Below are 20324 nucleotides of genomic sequence, written 5' to 3' on the forward strand. Positions count from 1 at the left end.
TGGGCACTTGCGCGGGGACGTGTGATTGTGCCTGTCGAGGACCATCGATCTTCCCCGGGGAGACACGGAGACAGGAGGACATTTCGAGAGCCCGGTTCACCGGCTCGGGCGGGGGCCTCCGGCGCCCCGCGGACGGCAGGCGGGGAAGGCGGCGGACGCCGGCGCGGCCGGGCGGCTCCTCCCCTGGGGCTGGCGGACCCAGACCTAGGGGTGTGGACGGAAGACTTCCGGGTGGGTGTGTCCCGCGCCTCCCGAGCCGGCCCGCGGCGCGGGATCTGCGCGTGCGCCCCAGACGCCCTTCCGGGCTCCCTGACTACAAACCCCAGGGTGCACCGGGCCCGGGAACGATTCAAACCCACCAATCAGCGTCCCGCGCCGAGTTTAAACCCTCGGCGGAGGCGCCGCCGGCGTCTCGGCCGTCCGTGAGGTAGGGGGCGAGGGCCAGGCCGCGGCGGGCTGCGGCGGGCTGCGGCGGGCCGGGTGGGACCGTGCTGGGCAGGCCGTGCTCGGCCAGGGGAGGCAGCGCACCCCCGGGAGCGGGGTCGGTGGGGACCGGCTCCGGGCGGGCGGCCGCGCCCGGTTTCCGTTATCCCCGCGGGTCGGGGACGCGTCCGCGGCCCTCGCCCCTCCGCCTCCCCGGGCGGGCGCCCGGGCCCCGGCCCGCCCCTGCTCACCGGGCCCCCTTCCTCCCCGCAGCGACTCCCCGACGGCTGGCTGCGTGGAAGGCCGCCGCGCCCGGGCGAAGATGGAAGTGGCTAAGAAAGAGGGTGAGTGGAGAGCCGGGCGGAGGCGGAGGGGACGCCGCGAGGGCGCCCGGCTAGAGCTTTCCTTCGTGTCACCCTGGCTTTTCCACGCTGCTCTGCCCCCTCTCCTCCTCCCGGGCGGGGGGGGGGGCGAGCCCCGCGGCTCCCTCAGGACGTCCCCTCCCCCCCCGTCCCCGTTCCCCCCCCCGTCCCCGTCCCCTCCCTCTTCGTGCCCTGCCTCCTGCCTGTCAGGGTCTCCCGGGCCTTCTTGCCTCCGCATCTCCTTCCGAGCCAGCCTGGCACCGCACCCCTCCATCCTGGCACCTTCCCTCTTGCCGAATCCCTTGTCACTTTTCGGCCCTGGTGTAACGAATTAACTTGTCGATCACACTCCACTGTCCTTATGGACTCTTGAGTGGTACTCTAGATTCTCCTCCCCTCTGTGGCTGGTGGACCTCCATTCTTTTTCAGGCAAATGTTCGTACTCCAAGAGCAGGACCTGAAATAGGATCTCTGATTTCCCCCTGAGGACCTCCAGTTTTCCTTGGGCTTTTTTTTTTTTTTTTTTTTGCCAGTCCTGGTCTTGAGCTCAGGGCCTGAGCACTGTCCTTGGGCTTTCTCAAGGCTAGAGCTCTACCACTTGAGCCTCAGCACCACTTCTGGCTTTTTTTTCTATGTATGTGGTACCGAGGAATCGAACCCGGGTCTTCATGCATGCTAGGCAAGCACTCTACCACTAGGCCAAAGTCCAGGCCCCTTCTACCTATCCATTTTCTGGAGGAGTTGTATTTTCCCTTGAGCAGAGAACCTCTCTGGGCTTGCATGCTTACCTGCTTTTTGGGTACCTTCACATGACTATCTTCTTGAATGCCACGTGACCCCTCCACACCCTGTGTTCTTCAGCTCAAGGCTTGAGCCACAGCACCACTTCCGGTTTTCAGGTGGTTAATTGGAGATAAAGTCTCACAGACTTTTTGTGCCTGGGCTGGCTTTGAACTGTGATCCTCAGATCTCAGCCTCCTGAGTAGCTAGAGTTATCGGTGTGAGCCACCAGCATCTGGCCACATACTCCATTTTTTTTTTTTTTCCTAGTCCTGGGGTTTGAACTTAGGGCCTGAGCACTGTCCGTGGGCTTTTCCCTTAAGGATAATGCTCTGCCACTTAAGCCACAGCACCACTTCCGGCTTTTCTATGTATGTGATACCAGGTAATCGACTGCCAGGCTTAGTACATGCTTGGCGAGTACTCCACCACCAAGCCAAACTCCTGGCCCCCACATACTCCATTCTTACATAACCTGGCCCCTCTGTTCACCCAGCAGCCCCAGCAGGGAACTCTCACCTGAGTTAAGTTGCTAGTTACTGTGTTTCTGTCTCTGTATGGTGTTTGGAATCCATGACCCTCTTTCCAATTCCACCCAGATGGAGGGATGGTTTAGCAGTGGAGTGCCTGCCCTACAAGTGTGAGACCCTAAATTCAAAACCGCAGCAGTATCACTCCAGACAAAACAGCCTGCTCACAGCCATCGCCACTGTGGTACCAGCTATCTCATCTGTGTATTTCTCATATTGGCCAGCGTGTGCTCTTGTTATTTCATAGCTGTTGCCCCTTCATTTCTTACATAGCAGCCAGTATCACACTTTAAACACACAAGTATAAATTCTCCTGCATTAAGCCCTTTAGCAACTACCTGTCATACTTCAGATACAATAAAAGCCCCATGCTGTGGCCTCACCTATATTTCCCTCTCTTCAGCTTTTGCAGCCTCTGCCTGCTGACCAGTTCTTAAGATGCCCACCTCATTGTTTTCTCAGAGTGTCCTGCTTCCTGCTGCAACCCCAAGAGCAGAAACCTTGTACCCAAGTACATGAGGCACCTGGAAGCTGTGGCCTATTCTGGGTACACAGGTTTGGGCAGAAAGATGGCCAGTCCAGGGCCTGGAACTGAAGTCTGCTTCCTGCCCGGCATGGTGGCTCACCCCTATAATCCTAGTTTACTCAGGAGGCTGAGATCTGAGGGTCAACATTCAAAGCCTGCCTGGGCACTAAAGAATGGGAGACTCTTATCTCCAATTAATCACTAGAAAAGGGGACATGGGACTGTGACTCAAGGGGTAGGGCAATAGTCTTGAGCCGAAGAGTTCAGGGACAATGCCGAGGCCCAGAGTATGGTGGTAGCCTTGAGCTGAAGAGCTCAGTGACAGTGCCCAGGACTAGAGTTCAAGCCGCATGACCCACAAAAAAAGAAAATAAAAAAAGTTGTTAGTCTTTTGTTGTTTTTTGGTCAGTCTTGGGGCTTGAACTTGGGATCTGGGCTCTTCCAGTTGGTTAGTTGGCTTTGAAGAGTCTCTTTCCTGGGCTGGCTTTGAACTGTGATCCTCAGATCTCAATTTTCTGAGTAGTTGGGATTATAGGTGTGAGCCACCAGTTTTTGTCTTTTGAGACAGGGTTTATGGTATAGGTTTGCTGGAGTTCAACTTGCAATTCTCCTGCCTCAGCCTTCCAAGTGCTGGGACTACAAGGGTATGCTACCATGTTCAACTTACTCTCTTGTTCTTTACCCATCTGTGTAGTATGATTTATTTCATCTCTTCTGAGAATTCCCTTTGTCCTTACTGTCTTCCTGTTACTGCCATAGGTAGGTAAATAACTGCACACATTGCCTTGCACATTTTTGACTGACTGTAAGACACATTTATAGAGGTAGGTGGGGGGAGGGTTACAGGGCTCTTTTTGTGGGACAGCACTGCCGAGTGTCACTACAGAACTATGATGACCTTCATTTGTCCAACCAACAGGAATCTTTTGCCCCATAGCTTTGTCTGCTGTTTATCAGGATCTTTGATTTTTTTTTTTTTTTTGCCAATTCCCTGGGTATAAGTGGAGTTTTAGAGGTTTTTTTTCTTCTTTCTTTCTTTTTTTTTTTTTTTTTTGGTGGTGGGGGGGGGGTCATGGGGCTAGAACTCCGGCTGGGGCTCTGTCCCTGAGCTCTTCAGCTCAAGGCTACTGCCCTCTTTCTTGAGCCACAGCCCCACTTCCCATTTTCTAGTGATTAATTGGAGATAAAAGCCTCACAGCTTAGTATTGCCCATGCTGGCTTTGAACCATGATCCTCTGATCTCAGCCTCCTGAGTAGCTAGGATGACAGGCATGAGCCACTGCACCCTGCTAGAGGTTTTTGGGGTTTTTTTTTTACTCTTTTGAATGGGGCTGAGGCTGAAATTCTTTCATGTATTTATACCATTTCCTGTGAATTTCTTCTGTTCCTTTCCTTCCTGTGTGTCCATTAAGTCCTTAGTTCTTACTTGTCAACACATTGTATATATTAGTTCTTTGTGAGATTAGTTGCAAATATTTCCTTCTCATTTCTTTTGACTTTTTAGTTCATCTTTTGCCATTTGGAAATTTCATCAATCTTTGCATATTTGAAGGTCAGTTTTTATTTTAGGGCTTCTGGTTTGATGTCAAGGTTAGACCTCCACATTCCCACATTACAAAACAATGTTTCCAGGTTTGGTTTTTGTTTTTTTTTCTCCTTTATGGTATGTATGGAATTTGTTTTGATATGCTATGCTATGCAGAAGGGATCAGTCTCAAGTTGTTTATCTTGTTGTGTATATAAAAGCTCTTGATAGCTTTGTAATCTCACCCTCTGGGTCTTGGGACTTGAACTCTGGGCTTGGGCACTGCCCAGTGACTCTACCACTTGAGTCACAGCTCTGTTTCCAACTTTTTCTGTGTATGTGGCACCGAGGAATTGAACCCAGGGCTTTATGCATGCAAGGCAAGCACTCTACCAGTAGGCCAAACTCCCTCCAGTTTATTGGGTGGTTATAGGAGATAAGAGTCTTATGAACTTTCCTTTCAGGCTGGCTTCTAATTGCAATGGTCACCTGGAACCTTCATTCTCCTGATTGCCCTTTCCCATGAAGCTGGGATGTCACATGTGCCAGCAAGCTTAGCTTGAGAATGGTCTTGCTAGCTTTTTGTCCAGGCTGGCTTTGGACTCTAACCTTCCTGTATCAGCCACCCATGTAGCTAGGATGACAGCATGAGCCAAGGTGCCCAGCTAAGAATGGCTATTCATTTCACTTTCTGGTCATTTTATGACCATTGAACTATTAGGATTTATCTTCATGTTCTGAGCTGAGTTTCACATGTAAACAAATTAGGATAATTTAAATACAAAACTTTTTTCATGAAAAATGATCCATTTTAACAAGTTCATGTATTTACATGCATAGATTGAGTCTTTTAATTTCCTCTCTCATGGATATTCTTATTTCTTGGGTTCATTGGTGCTTTGTACCTGTCTCTGGGAGGGGCTTGGGCATTATCTCTGGACCTTGAGCCCACTGAGCCACACCCCCAGCTCTCCTGCTTGCTTGATTAGATAAATGGGACTATCGACTTGATTTGTTAGGACCTAATTAAGATACTGGTATATTTTCAAGTTCCTCAGTATTGAAAAGCATGCTCCATTGCGCATTAAGATCAAAGAACATAGTGCTACATGAACTGTATAGTGTTGAAAGATCAGTTCAGTGCATGTCAGTAGTAATTCATGAGGTGTCCGTGCCGTCTCCTGGGTGGTAGGCAATTGGAGACCTGATAGGCATTTGTGGTCTTGGAGCTCTTAGTCTAGCCTTGAGGCCACTGCCAGTTGTGGAGTGGCATGGGTGGATGTCAGGCTCAGGTGCTGTGGAAAACCTTGGTAGGGACTGGAAAGGACCCGTTGTCCTCCCAGAAGAACACACCAGTGCACAGCCTGTGGGCTTCTAGAGGAAACTGAATTGGGCAGTGACGGCTGGGGTGGGCATGAGGTGGGAGGCAGCTCGTGCAGAGTTCTCTATGGCTTCAGGAAGGACTCTGGGAGTCCACAGGACCTTAGTGAATCCACTCTGCTTTTGAGTAATGCTCAAATTCATGTTGAAGGATGAATAGATATCCTGTAGCATGTAAGAGAAATTCCACTGGGCCCGGGCAGGGGAGCTGAGCCAGGTGGTCTTTTGAAATGTTCCAAGCCTAACGATGACAACTCTTGAAAGGTCAACAGAGGGACGTAGTGAATACTTTTTAGATTATATTGCAAAAATAAGGCTTTGTGCTTTTGAGAGGTAGCTCAGCAGACTCAAACTCAACAGCTGATGCGTTTCAAATAGAAAAAAGGAGGGGGAATAAGCTCATCTAGAGCTCCCTATGAAAACAAGATAATGATTGGTACCTTTACAATCAAAAAAGATTGGTCACATTTTTGGGGTGTGATTTCACAATTGCTTTGGTACCTATAGAAACTGGTTGTATTTTAGAATAATAATGGACATTTTCTCCTCTGCAGACTTTTGTCTTTTGGCTGATGAAAAGTTTGACTTCGATCTCTCATTGTCTTCTTCCAGGTAAATAAACACATTTTCTTCCCTTTCCTTGGCACTGCCATCTTCTTCCATTGGAATACCAGTGTGTTTAGTCACTAACGATCCTTCCTTTAACAATAGTGCAAATGAAGATGATGAAGTGTTTTTTGGACCTGTTGGACACAAGGAAAGATGTATCGCTGCCAGCATAGAATTCAACGAGCAGCTCCCCGAGCAGCCCACTCTGCCCGTAGCTGCCAGCCCCTGTGCCTGGAGCCCCCTCACTGGGGAGAAGTTTGTGGAGGTGTACAAAGAGGCTCATTTACTGGCACTACAGATAGAAAGCCGCAGCAGGAAAGAGGTGGCCCAGCCAGCCTCACCTGAAGCCCCTCGGAGCCAGGACATGGAAAGATTTGTCCAAGAATCAAAGTTAAAAATAAACCTCTTTGATCGAGTACAGGAAATGGAGAAGAGCCCCAAGTCTCTTAAGAGAGAAACATACTTCCTGTTGGACAGCCCCTTGAAAAGCTCCTCAGGAACCCAGCCCTGCTCCCAGGAGCCCCTGCTCCCTGCTTGCTTCCCAGCCCCGCCCACTGCCCCTGCCCCAGCCCCAGCCCAAGCCCACCCTGCCCCAACCCTAGGACCACCACACTTGTCTCGTCCTTTGCCAGGGGGGCCAAGTGCTGCCCCCACTCTGAATCACGCTGTGCCTCCGAAGATGACCAGGTTGCAGCCACCCCGAGCTTTGTCTGTGAGAGGCAAACACCTTCAACTGGCCATGGAGACAGACAGAATGGGAGTTGTACAGACGACAAGCCCAGGACAGCAACAGACACCAAAGGTCAGCTGTTGTGTTGAGGGTGCAACTGAGTCCTAGGTGGGGGCTTAGGCAATGGAGAGTGACTGCACACAGTGTGGGTGCTTGTGATAGCACCCCAAAACCTGGAACCCCTGCTGACCCCCGGTCCAGCAGGCCCTTGGGATCCTAGGGGCTTTTAGTACTAGACCCGGGAGACATACTGATGCCAGGTGCCCTCTCAGGCCGAGGTGAGCACACACCAAGCCTCTTGCCCAGCACATGGAAACATGTAGAGCTAGAGCCCATTTCTTCATGTAGGCCCTAGCAAGGTGCTGAAACATCTTTTGGGGCATGGTGAAATTAGTGGGGAGGGGTTCTGCTTGAGCTCACTCTGTACTGAAGCCTATGTCCCAGGACCTTGTTGGAGACCACGTAGTTCTCACATTTCCAATGAACATTTCTAGCCCAAGAAAGAGACGGCGGCTAGTCCCTCCAAGTTGAGACCCGGAGAGGAGAGGGAATTCCCTGGGGATGTGTGCCCAGACAGACTTCCTACTGCCCCGGATGCTGCCATCTTGCCAGCTGGCAGAAGCCGCTCTGGCCAAAGCAAGCGCTCGCTTCCAGTCTCAAACAAAGTGAGTGTGGGAACAAGGGGGTGGCTGTGTCCTGCTTGCTGCAGGAGCAGGTTGTAGCTGTGTTTGGGGGAGTGTATACAGAGTGTGTCTTTTGACCAAAGACTGGGAATAGTGGAGAAGTTGCTTGGAAGAATGCCTGCAAATAGGGCAGGCTGGCAGTGTGGGCCTGCCCTTCACAATCATGGTGACTGCTGTCTTCTAGCCATCTGTTTTCTGGCATCACCGTCAGTCAGATTGATCCTTGTGTAAGAAACCACTGCCAGTCCTTGTAAAAGGTGTCACAACTGCTTCTGTTGAAGTTGGAGCCCCAGATCTCCCTTTCACCCTACTCCCTCTGGTCCTCAGGCAGAGGTTTGAAGACTCCATTTTGAGAAGTCAGTCAGCTGTCTGACTAGATCCACATAAGAGTTCAGTGATCATAGATTGACAATTCAGAGCAAATAAGTTGCATCTGTTCTGACTGGGGTTCCGTACTGGGGTTTGAACTTGGGGCTTCACATTTCTGAGCAGGCAAGCTCTACTATACGGTCCACTTCATCCCTTTTCATTTTTGAGTGAGTTTCCAGGTAGGGTCTCACATTTTACTTGAGGCTGACCTCGGGCCAGTCCTTCTGTGTGTACAGGCATGTACTGTCATGCCTGACTTACTGTACTGGTGGAGATAGTCTCACATTTTTGCCTAGTCTGGCCTTGAACTTTGGTCCTCCCAGTTTCTGCCTTCTGGGTAGTTAGAATTTCAGGTGTGAGACGCTGTGCTCAGTGGCTTTTCCATAGCACTTACATTGCATTGGCTATTGTGACTCACCTGGAAGAAGATGGCATGAAGCCTGTATGCAGGCACTGTGCCCCTCCATAAAAGGGACTTGAGGACCCATGGATTCTAATTTCTACAGGGGTCTTGGAAACAGTCCCTGTGAATATCAAGGGACAACTTGTAACATTTTTTCTGTAAATTCAAGATGATAATAATAAAATTATCAAAAATCACTTAGAAATCATTCTATAGAAATAATGATGGGAAGAAATGTTTGCTGATTCTGTGTTTTTAATACTTTGTCTCAGCTGGGGCTGAAGAAAACCCTGTTAAAACCACCTGGCTGTCCTGGCAATCTTGTGAGGAAACCTGGCTCAGGGTCTGTTGTAAGTCTCACATCCAATGCCAATGTGTCTCCAGCAGCAGGCAGAGGTGCGTGCCAGTTTCTCCTGTCCTCACCTACAGGAATGCAGTCCATTCCTCTGATATTTATTTATTTATTTATTTATTTATTTTTGTGGGTCATGGGGCTTGAACTCAGCCTGGGTGCTGTCCCTGAGCTCTTCAGCTCAAGGCCCAAGCCCCACTTCAATTTTCTAGAGGTTAATTGGAGACAAGAATCTCAGGACCTTTTGTGCCTGGGCTGCTTTGAACCTTGATCCTCAGATCTCAGCCTCCTGAGTAGCTAGGATTACAGGCATGAGCCACCATGCTGTGCTCCACTGAGTCTGTCTGTCTGTCTTTTCTTTCGTCCTTCCTTCCTTCCTTCCTTCGTTCCTTTCTTTCTTTTTGTGGGCCATGGGACTTGAACATGGCCTGAGCATTGTTTCTGAGCTTCAGCTCAAGGCTACTGCCCTACCCTTGAGTCAAGCCCCACTTCCCCATTTCCTAGAGGTTAATTGGAGATAAGAGTCTCAAGTCGGGGCCGGGAGTTTGGCCTAGTGGTTAAAGTGTTTGCCTAGCATGCATGAAGACCCGGGTTCGATTCCTCGGTACCACATACATAGAAAAAAAAAAAGCCAGAAGTGGTGCTGAGGCTCAAGTGGTAGAGCTCTAGCCTTGAGAAAGTCCAACGAAAGTGCTCAGGCCCTGAGCTCAAGCCCAGGACTGGCAAAAAAAAAAAAAAAAAAGTCCTTTTGTGTCTGGCTGGCTTTGAACCTTGATCCTCAGATCTCAACTTCCTGAGTAGCGAGGATTACAGGCATGAGCCGCCATGACCGGCTACTCTGAGATTTCTTTTTCTTTTTTTGCCAGTCCTGGGTTTTCAGCACAGGGCCTAAGCACTGTCCTTGGTCTTTCTCAAGGCTAGAGCTCTAGCTCTTGAGCCTCAGCACCACTTCTGGCTTTTTTCTATGTATGTGGTACTGAGTAATGGAACCCGGGTCTTTGTGCATGCAAGGCAAGCACTCTACCACTAGGCCAAACTCCCTGCCCTACTCAGATTTCTTACAGAGCTGTTTCCCTGCCTCCACCCTGATTCTGTCAGGACACTGGAGTGTGGACTGGACAGTATTCTACGTAGTCACCCCATGCTACCACACAGGGCGATCGATGCTTACACAGCCTTGCCTTTGTGTCATCAGATGAAGTTGCTGAGATCATACTGTCCAGATCATTTGGGACTTCCAACCATATCTGTTGAAATTTAGGCCGTATTTGTCTTGCCAAGCCAAGACTGCCATCTAGTGGTAAAGGGTACACTCTTGTAGGCTTCAGGCAAAGCTCCCCTGCTCTTTGAACACTAAATTCTCTTCAAGTTATGGTTGCTTTGTAGCCATTGGCCATGTCCAAAGTAGCGTAGTAAGGGTTTGGTTCACAATATGAAAAAAAAAGCATGGATTCTCAAATCAGACCAGTCAGTCTAGAGTCTACTCTGTCACTCAGTGGAACTGGGGCTTGAGTTCAGGTCCTCTTATTTGTTTTATTATTGTTGTTGTTATTATTATTATTTTGGTGCTTGTCCTGAGGCTTGAACTCAGGACCTGGGCACTATCCCTGAGCTTTATGCACAAGGTTAGTGCTCTACCACTTACCATAACTCTACTTGTACCTTTTTAGTGATTCATTGAAGATAAGAGTCACAGACTTTCCTGCCCAGACTGGCTTCAAATCTCAATCCTCAGATTTCAGCCTCCTGAGTAGCTAAGAATATAGGCATGAGCCACTACTGCCCAGCTAGTAGTTGAGGCAGCGGGTCCTGGCCTATATAAACCAAGGTGACATGTCCCCTGTGCAGGATTCTTACTTCTGTGACATACCAGCCTTCATTGTCTCCTCTTTTAGCCAAGTCAAGCGAGCGGGCAGGTATTCCCTCTGGTGGATCCCGGCCTCTGTCACGAATCAGCAAGCTGAGCCGAGCGGGCCTCACCATGTTGCGCCAGCCTCTGCCAGCAGCCACTGCAGGACCATGTGGGCAAGGCAGGAGGGCCACTGTGGCCCAGGTGTCTGCAGAGCAGCCCAAGGCACCCTCCACCTCTCCTCTCCCCCAGTGCGGGAGGCCAGAGGCTGGAGGCCCGAGACTAGATCCTGATGCATCACAATTCAATGGAAATGGAGGCTTAAGTGGGCAGGACTTCTGTCTAAATGCTAAGACAAAGGCAGAGCCTCCCCCTGCAAATCCATTCAAGGTTCCTGCATGTTCTGTTGGTAAGTAACGTGAATTTTAATGTGTTTTTGAACGTAGAGGAACTTCTACTTGAGGCTTTTTGCCAAGATACCCTCAGGTGCACACTCTCTTGGCTTACTTCACTCTGATACCCTTGACGTCCTTTCCAAGTCACGTCTGCGTCTGTGCTATGTGACTCTGCAGGTTCTCTGTCATCCCACGTGGGACAAGACAGTGCCCTTGGGCCATTCTTGGTCTCCTCACTGCTGTCTGCAGCAGGTTGGCTGCACTGCTGTGCTTTCTTTGTGTTTATCCTGTTGGCAGTGCTTAGGCTTCTTTGATCTGTGGGTGATAAATTCCATCAAATCTGGAAAATAATGGCCATTATTAAAATGCTTTCTCTATCCAGGCATTGCTGGCTCATGCCTGGATTCCTAGCTACTCAGTAATCTGAGATCCAAAGGTTATAGTTCGATGTTGGCCTAGGCAGGGAAGTCTGGGAGACTCTTCTCCAATCAACCAGCAAAAAGCTGTACATGCAGCTGTGGCTCAAATGGTAAAGCACTAGGTTTGAGTAAAAAGTAACTTAGGGATAGCATCTACACTCTGAGTACAAGACCCAGGACCAGCACCAAAAAAGAAGGAAAAATATTTTCTTTCTTTTTTTTTTTTTTTTTTGCCAGTCCTGGGCTTGAGCTCAGGGCCTGAGCAGTGTCCTTGGATTGTCTCAAGGTTAGCGCTCTACCACTTGAGCCTCAGCACCACTTCCGGCTTTTTTCTATGTATGTAGTACCAAGGAATCGAACCCGGGCCTTCGTGCATGCTAGGCAAGCACTTTAACCACTAGGCCAAACTCCCAGCCCAGGAAAATTATTTCTTTCTTTTTTTTTTTTTTTTTCCCTGTTTGCCAGAAATAGGGCTTGAACTTAGAGCCCCTACCTTGGCTTTTTCATTCATGATTGCTACTCTACCACTCGAGCCATACCTCCACTCTGGCATTTTGCTGATCAGTCAGAGATGAGATTCTGCCTGGGCTGTGATCTTTAGATCTCATTTCTGAGTAACTAGGGTTGTGGGATTTTGAGCCTACTGCACCCAGTTAGAAAAGCCTTTCTTGTTTCCCTCTTTTTCCTAGAACTGTTGACATGTTCTCCTAGGTCACTGAGGCCCTTTCAACCTTTTTCTTGTGCTACAGCTTGGATTGTCCCGTGTCATGACGTCTTTAGTTCTTGTATCTGTTCTTCTATCATTAAGCTCTCTTCAGTTAATTTCTGACATACTTTCCCATTTTTCTTTTAAATCCTTGAAAATATTTATAATGGTTGTTTTAAAGTGTTACTTGTGATTCCATCTTCTCTGTCATCTTGGTGTCTCTCTGTGGCTATTCTTTTTCAAGTTATAGTCACAGTTTCCTGCTGTTGGCTATTGTCAGTAATACTTTTTGTTCCCCCAGCCCTGGGCTTGATAAAGCTCAGAGCCTGAGCCCTGTCCTGGGCTTTCTTAAGGCTAGAGCTCTACCACTTGAGCCTCATGCTAGGCAAGCACTCTACCACTACATCAAACTCCCGGCTCCGAGCAATACACTTGTTATTGTCTAGATTTTTTTTTTTAAACAGAGTTAAGTTTTGCATTGTTTTGGCTGGCAGTCAGCATGTAGCTTAACTTGATTCACCACAGGCTTCTTAAGTTCTGATAGGGCAGGTCTAGAACAGGCCTAGGGATTTGGAGGCTCAGGCCTGCCATTAGCATAGTCCTTTCCTTAAAGTGTGTGCTTAGCTGACTCCATCCAGCCTGCTTCCGAGCCCTGCCTGGGCTCTAGTTGCTGTTTTCAATAGCTCTTCTCTTGTCTAATTTTAAGGAGTCTTGTCTTACATGGGTGTACTTCTGCTGTTCAGCCAGAGACTCCAGAGAGCCCTTCTCCCTGTTGTTTCCTTTCCCTCTCATTCCAGCTGTGTTATTCTATCCTCTGAGTCCTCCTGTAAGGCTGGCCTGCCTTGTATAGTTGTATCCTGGGCCTTCAGCAGAAAGTACAATATGGTATCCTAAAAATAGAAGTTAGCAAAAGCTTCACAAATGAGCCTAATGGGTTTGTGTGATGCAAAGCTGAGTTTTGTCATGGGCTTTGGGCCATTATCTTCACAGAATTATTGTTAGAACTTATCCTGCAGAAACCTTATAGGTAACATGTACTTTTTGTTGTTGTTTGCTTTATTGTTGTCAGTTATAAGGCTTGAATTCTGGGCCTGGGTGCTGTACCAGGCCCAGAATAAGCTCTTTAGCTCAAGGCTAGTGCTCTACCACTTTGGGCCACAGTGCCACTTCTGGTTTTCTAGTGGTTATTGGAGATCAGAGTCTCATGGTCTTTCGTGCTTGGGCTGGCTCTGAACTGCAATCCTCAAATCACAGCCTCCTTCAGTAGCTGGTATTACAGGCATGAGCCACTGGTACCTGGGAGCCACTGGTACCTGGCAGGTAACATGGTTTAAAAAGGAAAACAAGGAACAAAAATTAGCAAGCCTAACAAACCCAGAGACTACATGCTAGTTCTGAGCTGAAAAATCTAGGCCTGGTAGTGACTGAGTGAACAGACCCAGTGGCTGAGGGAGCCAGGTTGAGTGCTGAGTGGTGGAGCCTGTTCTGTAGCATGCACAGTTTTCAGTCCCCAGACACAGCCGCATGAGCCAAAAACACAGGTGTTTTCTTATGCATGGGAGGCTGGGTTGGATGAAGAGTTAGAAAGGAACACTAGTATGATCTATCTGGAGGAGGTGGCCAGCGTCACTCACTGTTAGGCTAGTCTCTCTCACATTGCCCACCCGACCTGTTGGTGCCAAATGAAAAGAAGAAGGATCATAGTCTGATACCCATTTCTCACTGGTTTGTGGCTCTGATGTCTGATGAGGACATCTGTGGATTGGGTCACACAGGTGAAGGCTTATCCCTCAGTTTCTTTCTTTCTTGCTTTTTTTTTTTTTTTGACCAGTCCTGGGGCTTGAACTCAGAGCCTGAGCACTGTTCTTTGGCTTTTTCCTCAAGGTAGGCACTCTGCCACTTGAGCCACAGCACCATTTCTGGCCTTTTCTATGTATGTGGTACAGATGAATCAAACCTGGGGCTTCGTGCATGTAAGGCAAGCACTCTACCACTCCCTGGCCCTTATCCCTCAGTTTCTGCCAGGGTGTCCAGTTCAGTTCATAGGACTTTAGGAAAGGGCAGACCTTTCTCTCAGTAGATCTGTGGAAGAAAATTAGATTGGAGTCATCTAGAGGTTAAGGTCCAGTCCAGTCTATAGCTAGTAATAACCTTGGAAACAATGAGCAGAGCTACAATCTGATGTGTGGTATAGCTTTTCTTTTCTCTTTGTTGGTCAGTGGTGGGCTTGATCTCAGGGCCTGGACACTGTCTCTGAACTCTTGCTCAGGGCTAGTCTTCTACCACTTGAACCAAAGCACCACTTATGGTGTTCTTGTGGTTAATTGGAAATAAGAGTTTCTAGGACTTTCCTACCCCTGGGCTGGCTTTGAATTATGGTCCTCAGAGCTGAGCCTTCTAAGTAGCTAGGATTACAGATGTGAGCCACCAGTGCCAGCTATGTTGTAGCTTTTTTAAAGAAAAGCCAGTTGTTTGCAGAATGAGTTTAGTTTTAGCTTAACTATATTTCATGCAGCAGAAAGTGGCATTTTTGTATAAGGATTATACTTAGAAACGGAAACATGCTAGCCTTTTTCTCTCATGTCATTATCATAAAGACATTATTTTTACCAGTGTAGGGACTTAAGCTTAGAGTGGTAAGGGGCCAGTAGATAGGGCTCTGAAGACATTACCTTCTCCCTTGTAGGTGGTGACACTGGCTCGAATAAAGATTTGCCACATCAGAATCTGAGTAGACCTCACAGATGATGTTAGAGAGCCAGGCCTGTCCTTTTTTTTTTTTTTTGACTAGGACTAGCTTTTCTTCTCATGATGTAGTATGGCTACACCAGCTCTAGCCCTTATACCCACCAGAGGGAAGTAGGGTTTGAACTCAGGGCCTGGATGTGATTCCTTAGCTTTTTTGCTCAAGGTTGGCTCTTTTTCCACTTGAGCCACAGCTCCACTATGACTTTTCTATCCTGGTTCACTGAAGTTGAGTTTCAGGCACTGGGCATGGGCAGCTCAGATCTCAGGCTTCCTACCTGATTCTCCTGTGACTCACTGTGCCCTTCTCTTGGTCTCAGGTGAATCCCCGAAAGGCATGACACCCAAGTCCTGCCGGGCACAGCGGCTGCAGTCGTGGGCAGTGGCTGGCAGGTAAATGACCTACGTCTGCTTCTCCTTCCAGTGTGGTCTGAGGACTGTGGAGCTGCCACTTCCTTGGAGTGCGGAAGCTTTCAGAGCTACTGCATATCTGCAGGGGACTCAAGAGTCGCCCCAGGCTTTGTAGCAGAGCAATGTATTCCAAGCCTGTAGGGCCTCAGGTTGCAGCCCTGTCCAGGCATCTCTTGTTGCAGCCTTTCCTGACACTCAAAGACATCGCACACAAACTTCCTTATCCAGTCCATGAGTGGGGGACCCATGGGGAGGGACCGAGAGCTGCTGGATTTGCCATTCCCCTCCATGACTGGGTTTTGCAGAATAAGCTCTGGGCCAGAACATTGGACTGGGGCTCTCCTGGCTTTGCCACAGAGCAGCTGTGGGTCTTCAGTGGGTGACTTGGTAATGGACCTTTCTGGCCTTGGATGTGACTACAGTATCCCTCACAGTGTTGGCCTTGTTGAGGTGTCTCCTGCCACACCTATTGCCTGGAAGGGGCAAACACCACTGCCACCAAGTCCTTCCACCTGGAGATTCGACAGTGGCTCCGCCTCCTAAGGCCTAGCCAGGTCTCTCATTGGCATCTTTTCCCGTGTTAGTGCTATGGGAGAGCTGCCCTCCTCCCCCACATACTGGGTACAAGGGAGCCCAAGGGAGTTGAGAGTGTTTTCAGACATTGAAAAAACTGAAACTTTCCTTAGCTGAGGATAGAACCAGTAGATGAGTCCCTCCAGGCCTGCCGCAGGTTTCACATTGGTACTCTGTTCTCAGTTTTACCTTAAAAATAATGCATTCTACCACTTGAGCCATATCTCTACTTTCAGGCTCTCTTCCCCTCACCCCCTGAATCCTGGGCCTTGAACTCAGAGCCTAGGCTCTTTTTTGGTTCAAGGTTAGCGGTCTATCACTTGAGTTACAGTGCCACTCCCAGCTTTTTGTGTGATTAACTGGAGATGATAGTCTTATGCACTTTCCTGCCTAGCTGGCTTCAAACTGCCATCCTTAGAGCTCAGCCTCCTGAGTAGCTAGGGTTAGAAGCATGAGCCACCAGTGTCCAGCTGACTTTTAGCTTGTTATTATTTGCTTGGAGATAAAGACTCACAGACTTGTCCGTTCAGGCTGGCTCCAAATCTAGATCCTCAGGCTTCAACCTCAGCAACTAGAATTACAAGCATGAGCCATGGGCACCTTGCTGATAACAGTCCTAACTGCAGGAATAATGCCTGCCTGTCCCTGCCAGAAAGAAGTGAGGGCATTGAGAACTGCATGATGCCACTGAATTACAGAGGCGCCATCTGGGAGACATAGCCCAGTTGACTGTCTCGGCACTACTGAGAAACCTGAAGCCAAAGCCAGGTTTTTATTGGGGGTCTGGCAGCATCCCTAAGTCCTGCCTCCTAACTCTCCTCCATGGCTAGCGCCCCCGGCCTCTATTGCTAGACTCTTGCAGGACTACAGAGTAGGTGCTGCGTTGGCAAGATGGCTCAAGAGGTAGACTGGACTTAGTTGAGGTCATCTCTGCTCAAGATTTGGATGTTGTCTTTGCCAGGGCCACTGTTCACAGCACACCTGTGAGACGATCACTGGGGACGCCATCACAAGATCTGTTGGGCCCAAGGACCCCCATAAGCGCACGGCGAGTGTCAGCATTGCCCACACCTGTTGGCCGGCATTTCTTTGGCCTTCCACCAGTGACCCCGCAGTCCATGCCCAGGGCTCTGGCATCCCCACTGTGCGGGCCTGCTCGACGACTGTCCTCTGAACCCCTGAAGAGGTCTGTGGTGAGGTAAGATATGCAGTAGGTTTGTCTGTCTGTCAGGCAGTGGCACAGGTGATGAAAAAAGGCCACAGAGACCCAGCATGTCATTTGATGCAAGCATGGGTTTAAGTGTGTTGTTTGCTTACAAGTATAAGAAACAACTCCTCCCCCCCCCCCCAGGTGTTAGAAACCTTTAAATACAAAAAACAAGATGTTTTTTTTACCAGTTCATGGACATGGCTGCTTTCAGTGTTTCCTCAATAGTTTTTGGTTTAGGGGGGCTTTGCCTACCACTTGAGCCACACTGCTCCTTTTAGCATTTTCTGAGTAGTGTACTGGAGATAAGTCTCACGGACTTTCCTGCTCAGGCTAGCTTCACGCTTCCATCCTTGGATCTCAGCTTCCTGAGAAGCTAGGACCCACTGGCACCCAACATCTTAGTAATAGCTCTGACAGTTAGGTGCTTCAGGTTGCTGTGCTATGGTGGGCACACCTGACTAATGCACCACTGGGAAGTGTGTTAGGGAATGGAAGGCCAGGCCTCCTGTAGAGGCAGAGCAGACGGTGTGCAGTTTATGCATGATGGGCAGAGGTGGTTCCCTGATGTGTGTCGTTGTTGCACTCTTCCTGCTTACTGACTGAAGAGAGGAGAGGGCTTGTAGTGGGCAAAGGTGACACTGGGCTGGTGAGGATTTTGGGCTGAAAGGTGGTGTGCCAGCACCAGGCTACAGCTCTTGCTGCAGGACAACCCTCCAGATGTACACTGCAGCTCAACGACAGCACAGGATGGCATTTTAGAAAAACTGAGTTTAACACTTTATATAACATTTTCCTTTTCTCTTGTAGAACTGAGCTAGCACAGGAGTGTGACCGGGCCAGCTGTGGGCAGGTGGGCCTGGGCCTGTCCTCCAAGGAGACCCCCTCACCTCCATCCTCCATACCTCAGGCTCTTCATTTTTCTCCTGAGAAAAATGATTTTTCTCCACAAGGCTCCACCACAGGAGGGGCTCGGGATGGAGCAAAACCCTGTGAAGGCTCACACCCCAGAGAGGTACGTGGGAGTTCATGGGCTACGTCGTGACCCACCTTGGCCATGGCATCCAGTTCCTGCAGACCTAAACCCTGGGCCACAGAAGTGTTTGGCCAAGCAGCTGGTTGGGGAGGGGTCAGGGGTCAGGGGTCAGAGGTCAGAGGTCAGGAAGCAGAAACAGGGAAGCCCTGTGTTCCCCTGAGAGGAGCTTTCCTCCAGAAGGAGTCTATAATTTCCCACAATATCTGACTAAAGTGTGTGGCTATCCCTCCATCCATGTCCCTGTCTAGGCTATCCTCATGGACACGGGGCTAGATCAGCTCAGCATTGCTCCTGAGGAAGGTGGACCCCCAGCTACCCGCCCTCTCATCGACCTTGGGCTGGATCAGCTCAGCATTGCTCCTGAGGAAAGCAGACCCCCAGCCACTCTCCCTCTCATCCACCTGGGGCTGGATCAGCTCAGCACTGCTGAGGAAAGCAGACCTACAGCCACTCTCCCTCTCATCGACATCGGGCTAGATCAGCTCAGCATTGCTCCTGAGGAAAGCAGACCCCCAGCCACTCTCCCTCTCATCGACATCGGGCTAGATCAGCTCAGCACTGCTGAGGAAAGCAGACCCCCAGCCACTCTCCCTCTCATCGACATCGGGCTAGATCAGCTCAGCATTGCTCCTGAGGAAAGCAGACCCCCAGCCACTCTCCCTCTCATCCACCTGGGGGTGGATCAGCTCAGCACTGCTGAGGAAAGCAGACCTACAGCCACCTTCCCTCTCATCGACTTCTACAGCACACCTGAGACAGGTGTGGGGCTGGGACTGCACAGCAGGCCCTTGATGGACCTCATGATGAATACCCCAGATGTGGTCAGAAACAGTGCAGTGAAGCCCCCACAGGCTGAACAGCAGCAGGTGATTCATGTAGACTTGGGTTGGGGGTGTGGTAGTCCTGGGTTCTCAATCCCTTGAGTCAATATGACTCACCTCAACTTCTCAGAAGTCACCCCTGGTTAGGCATGCTGGCTCACACCTAGAATCCTAGCTATTGGGGGGAGGTGGAGTTTGAGGCCACTCAGGACAAAAGTTTATGAAACACCCTCTCCATCTTAAAGTGATAGCTTGGCGAGTGTAGGTGTTATCCAGCTATGTGGGAAGCGAAAATAGAAGGATCGTGCTCCATATCAGCCCAGAAAAAAGTGAGGTCCTGTTCAAAACCATCAAAAGCAAAAGAACTGGGCATGTGGCCCAAGTGCCTGCCTGGTACATGCAAGACCCTGAGTTCAAACCCAGTACACCTCAGGGTGGTTTAAAAAAGGCGGGGGGGGGGGGGGTAAGAAAAGTCACTGCCCCTGAGGCAGATTCCCAGGCCCAGATCTGTTGCTGGATGGCAGGGCCTGCCTCTACCTGAGGCTCTTTAGACACAGTGGTTGAGGTTCCTTTAAATGCACCGGAACTGGACCCCAGTGCTTGCTGTGCAAGTCTCAGGTCTGTCTGTCTGTCTGTCTGTCTGTCTGTCTGTCTGTTGTGCAGGCTACCGCAGTGGTGTGACCATTCCAGAGAAGCATGTTCACCTGTCTCCTCTGCTTTCTTCCAGCTCATTGACCTGGGCTCCCCACTGATCCAGCTGAGCCCCCAGACTGACAAGGAAAACACAGACTCTCCACTTCTCAAGTTCTGAGTAAAAAATACTCTTCACCAAAGGGACCTGTGACCCTGAGAAACAAGTTTTAGAAGATGATTGTGTTTGATGTGGAAAAAAAACCAGAATGTATTTTCTGAGGCTAGAAGGATGGGCTGGGCTTGGGGCAACAGAGGGTTAAAAAGTTTTAGTTTTTTGTATGTGAAATAGCTATTTTAAAGTTTGTGTAAAAAGTTAAATATTCTAAGTTAAATGTAAATATTAAAGCATAACTTTGTTTTCAAAAGTACGTATCTTATTTTCATCACTCCAATTGCTATGCGAGTTAAGAGTTGATGTAAGATGAAAGTGCAGGTGCCCTACCCCTCTGAGTGCACAGGCCCCTTGTCTGCACAGGCCCAGGGACCTTATGCTGGGGAGGATCTGGCTGATTCTGGGGTGGCAGGCGGCACCTGGAAGCGGCTGCTTTGGGTAGCTGGGGTCTACAAGGAAAGGTCTGGCAGCAAGGAAGGGCTGTCCTGGATCTGAAGGTGGAGCTGTGCCTGTGCAGGCCTCACCAGCTGTCTGCTGGGACTCACCCTGTGGTGCTCCTCGCTCAACAGCTATGGGGCATGTGACTTCAGAAATGACAAATAGGAGACATTGTTCTGTGAGTGACATCTGTTAGAGGTCACAGGCAGGTGAACCTCTTTCAATCTGGAAGGATTAGACAGTTCTA

At 49.5% G+C, this 20324-nt stretch overlaps 1 protein-coding gene across 2 annotated transcripts; it reads left to right on the plus strand.

The window, feature by feature from the left end:
- The first annotated feature begins 350 nt into the window (after positions 1-350).
- Gtse1 (G2 and S-phase expressed 1) lies at positions 351-19844 on the plus strand. 2 transcript variants are annotated; one of them, XM_090328892.1, is made up of 12 exons: positions 351-427; positions 697-767; positions 6081-6138; positions 6238-6937; positions 7360-7530; positions 8593-8716; positions 10568-10930; positions 15107-15179; positions 16732-16968; positions 17788-17992; positions 18262-18879; positions 19562-19844. In XM_090328892.1, the coding sequence occupies exons 2-12, from the start codon at positions 746-748 to the stop codon at positions 19643-19645; spliced, it is 2655 nt and encodes an 884-aa protein (XP_090185018.1). In that variant the 5' UTR covers positions 351-427; positions 697-745; the 3' UTR covers positions 19646-19844. The 2 variants fall into 2 exon arrangements, with proteins under 2 accessions (XP_090185018.1, XP_090185020.1); XM_090328894.1 differs by having other exon boundaries at positions 18262-18772; positions 19562-19622.
- The last annotated feature ends 480 nt before the right edge of the window (positions 19845-20324 follow it).

This window comes from Megascapheus bottae, chromosome 2 (assembly GCF_031878675.1).
Source record: "Megascapheus bottae isolate mThoBot1 chromosome 2, mThoBot2.hap1, whole genome shotgun sequence".
Taxonomy (NCBI): domain Eukaryota; kingdom Metazoa; phylum Chordata; class Mammalia; order Rodentia; family Geomyidae; genus Megascapheus; species Megascapheus bottae.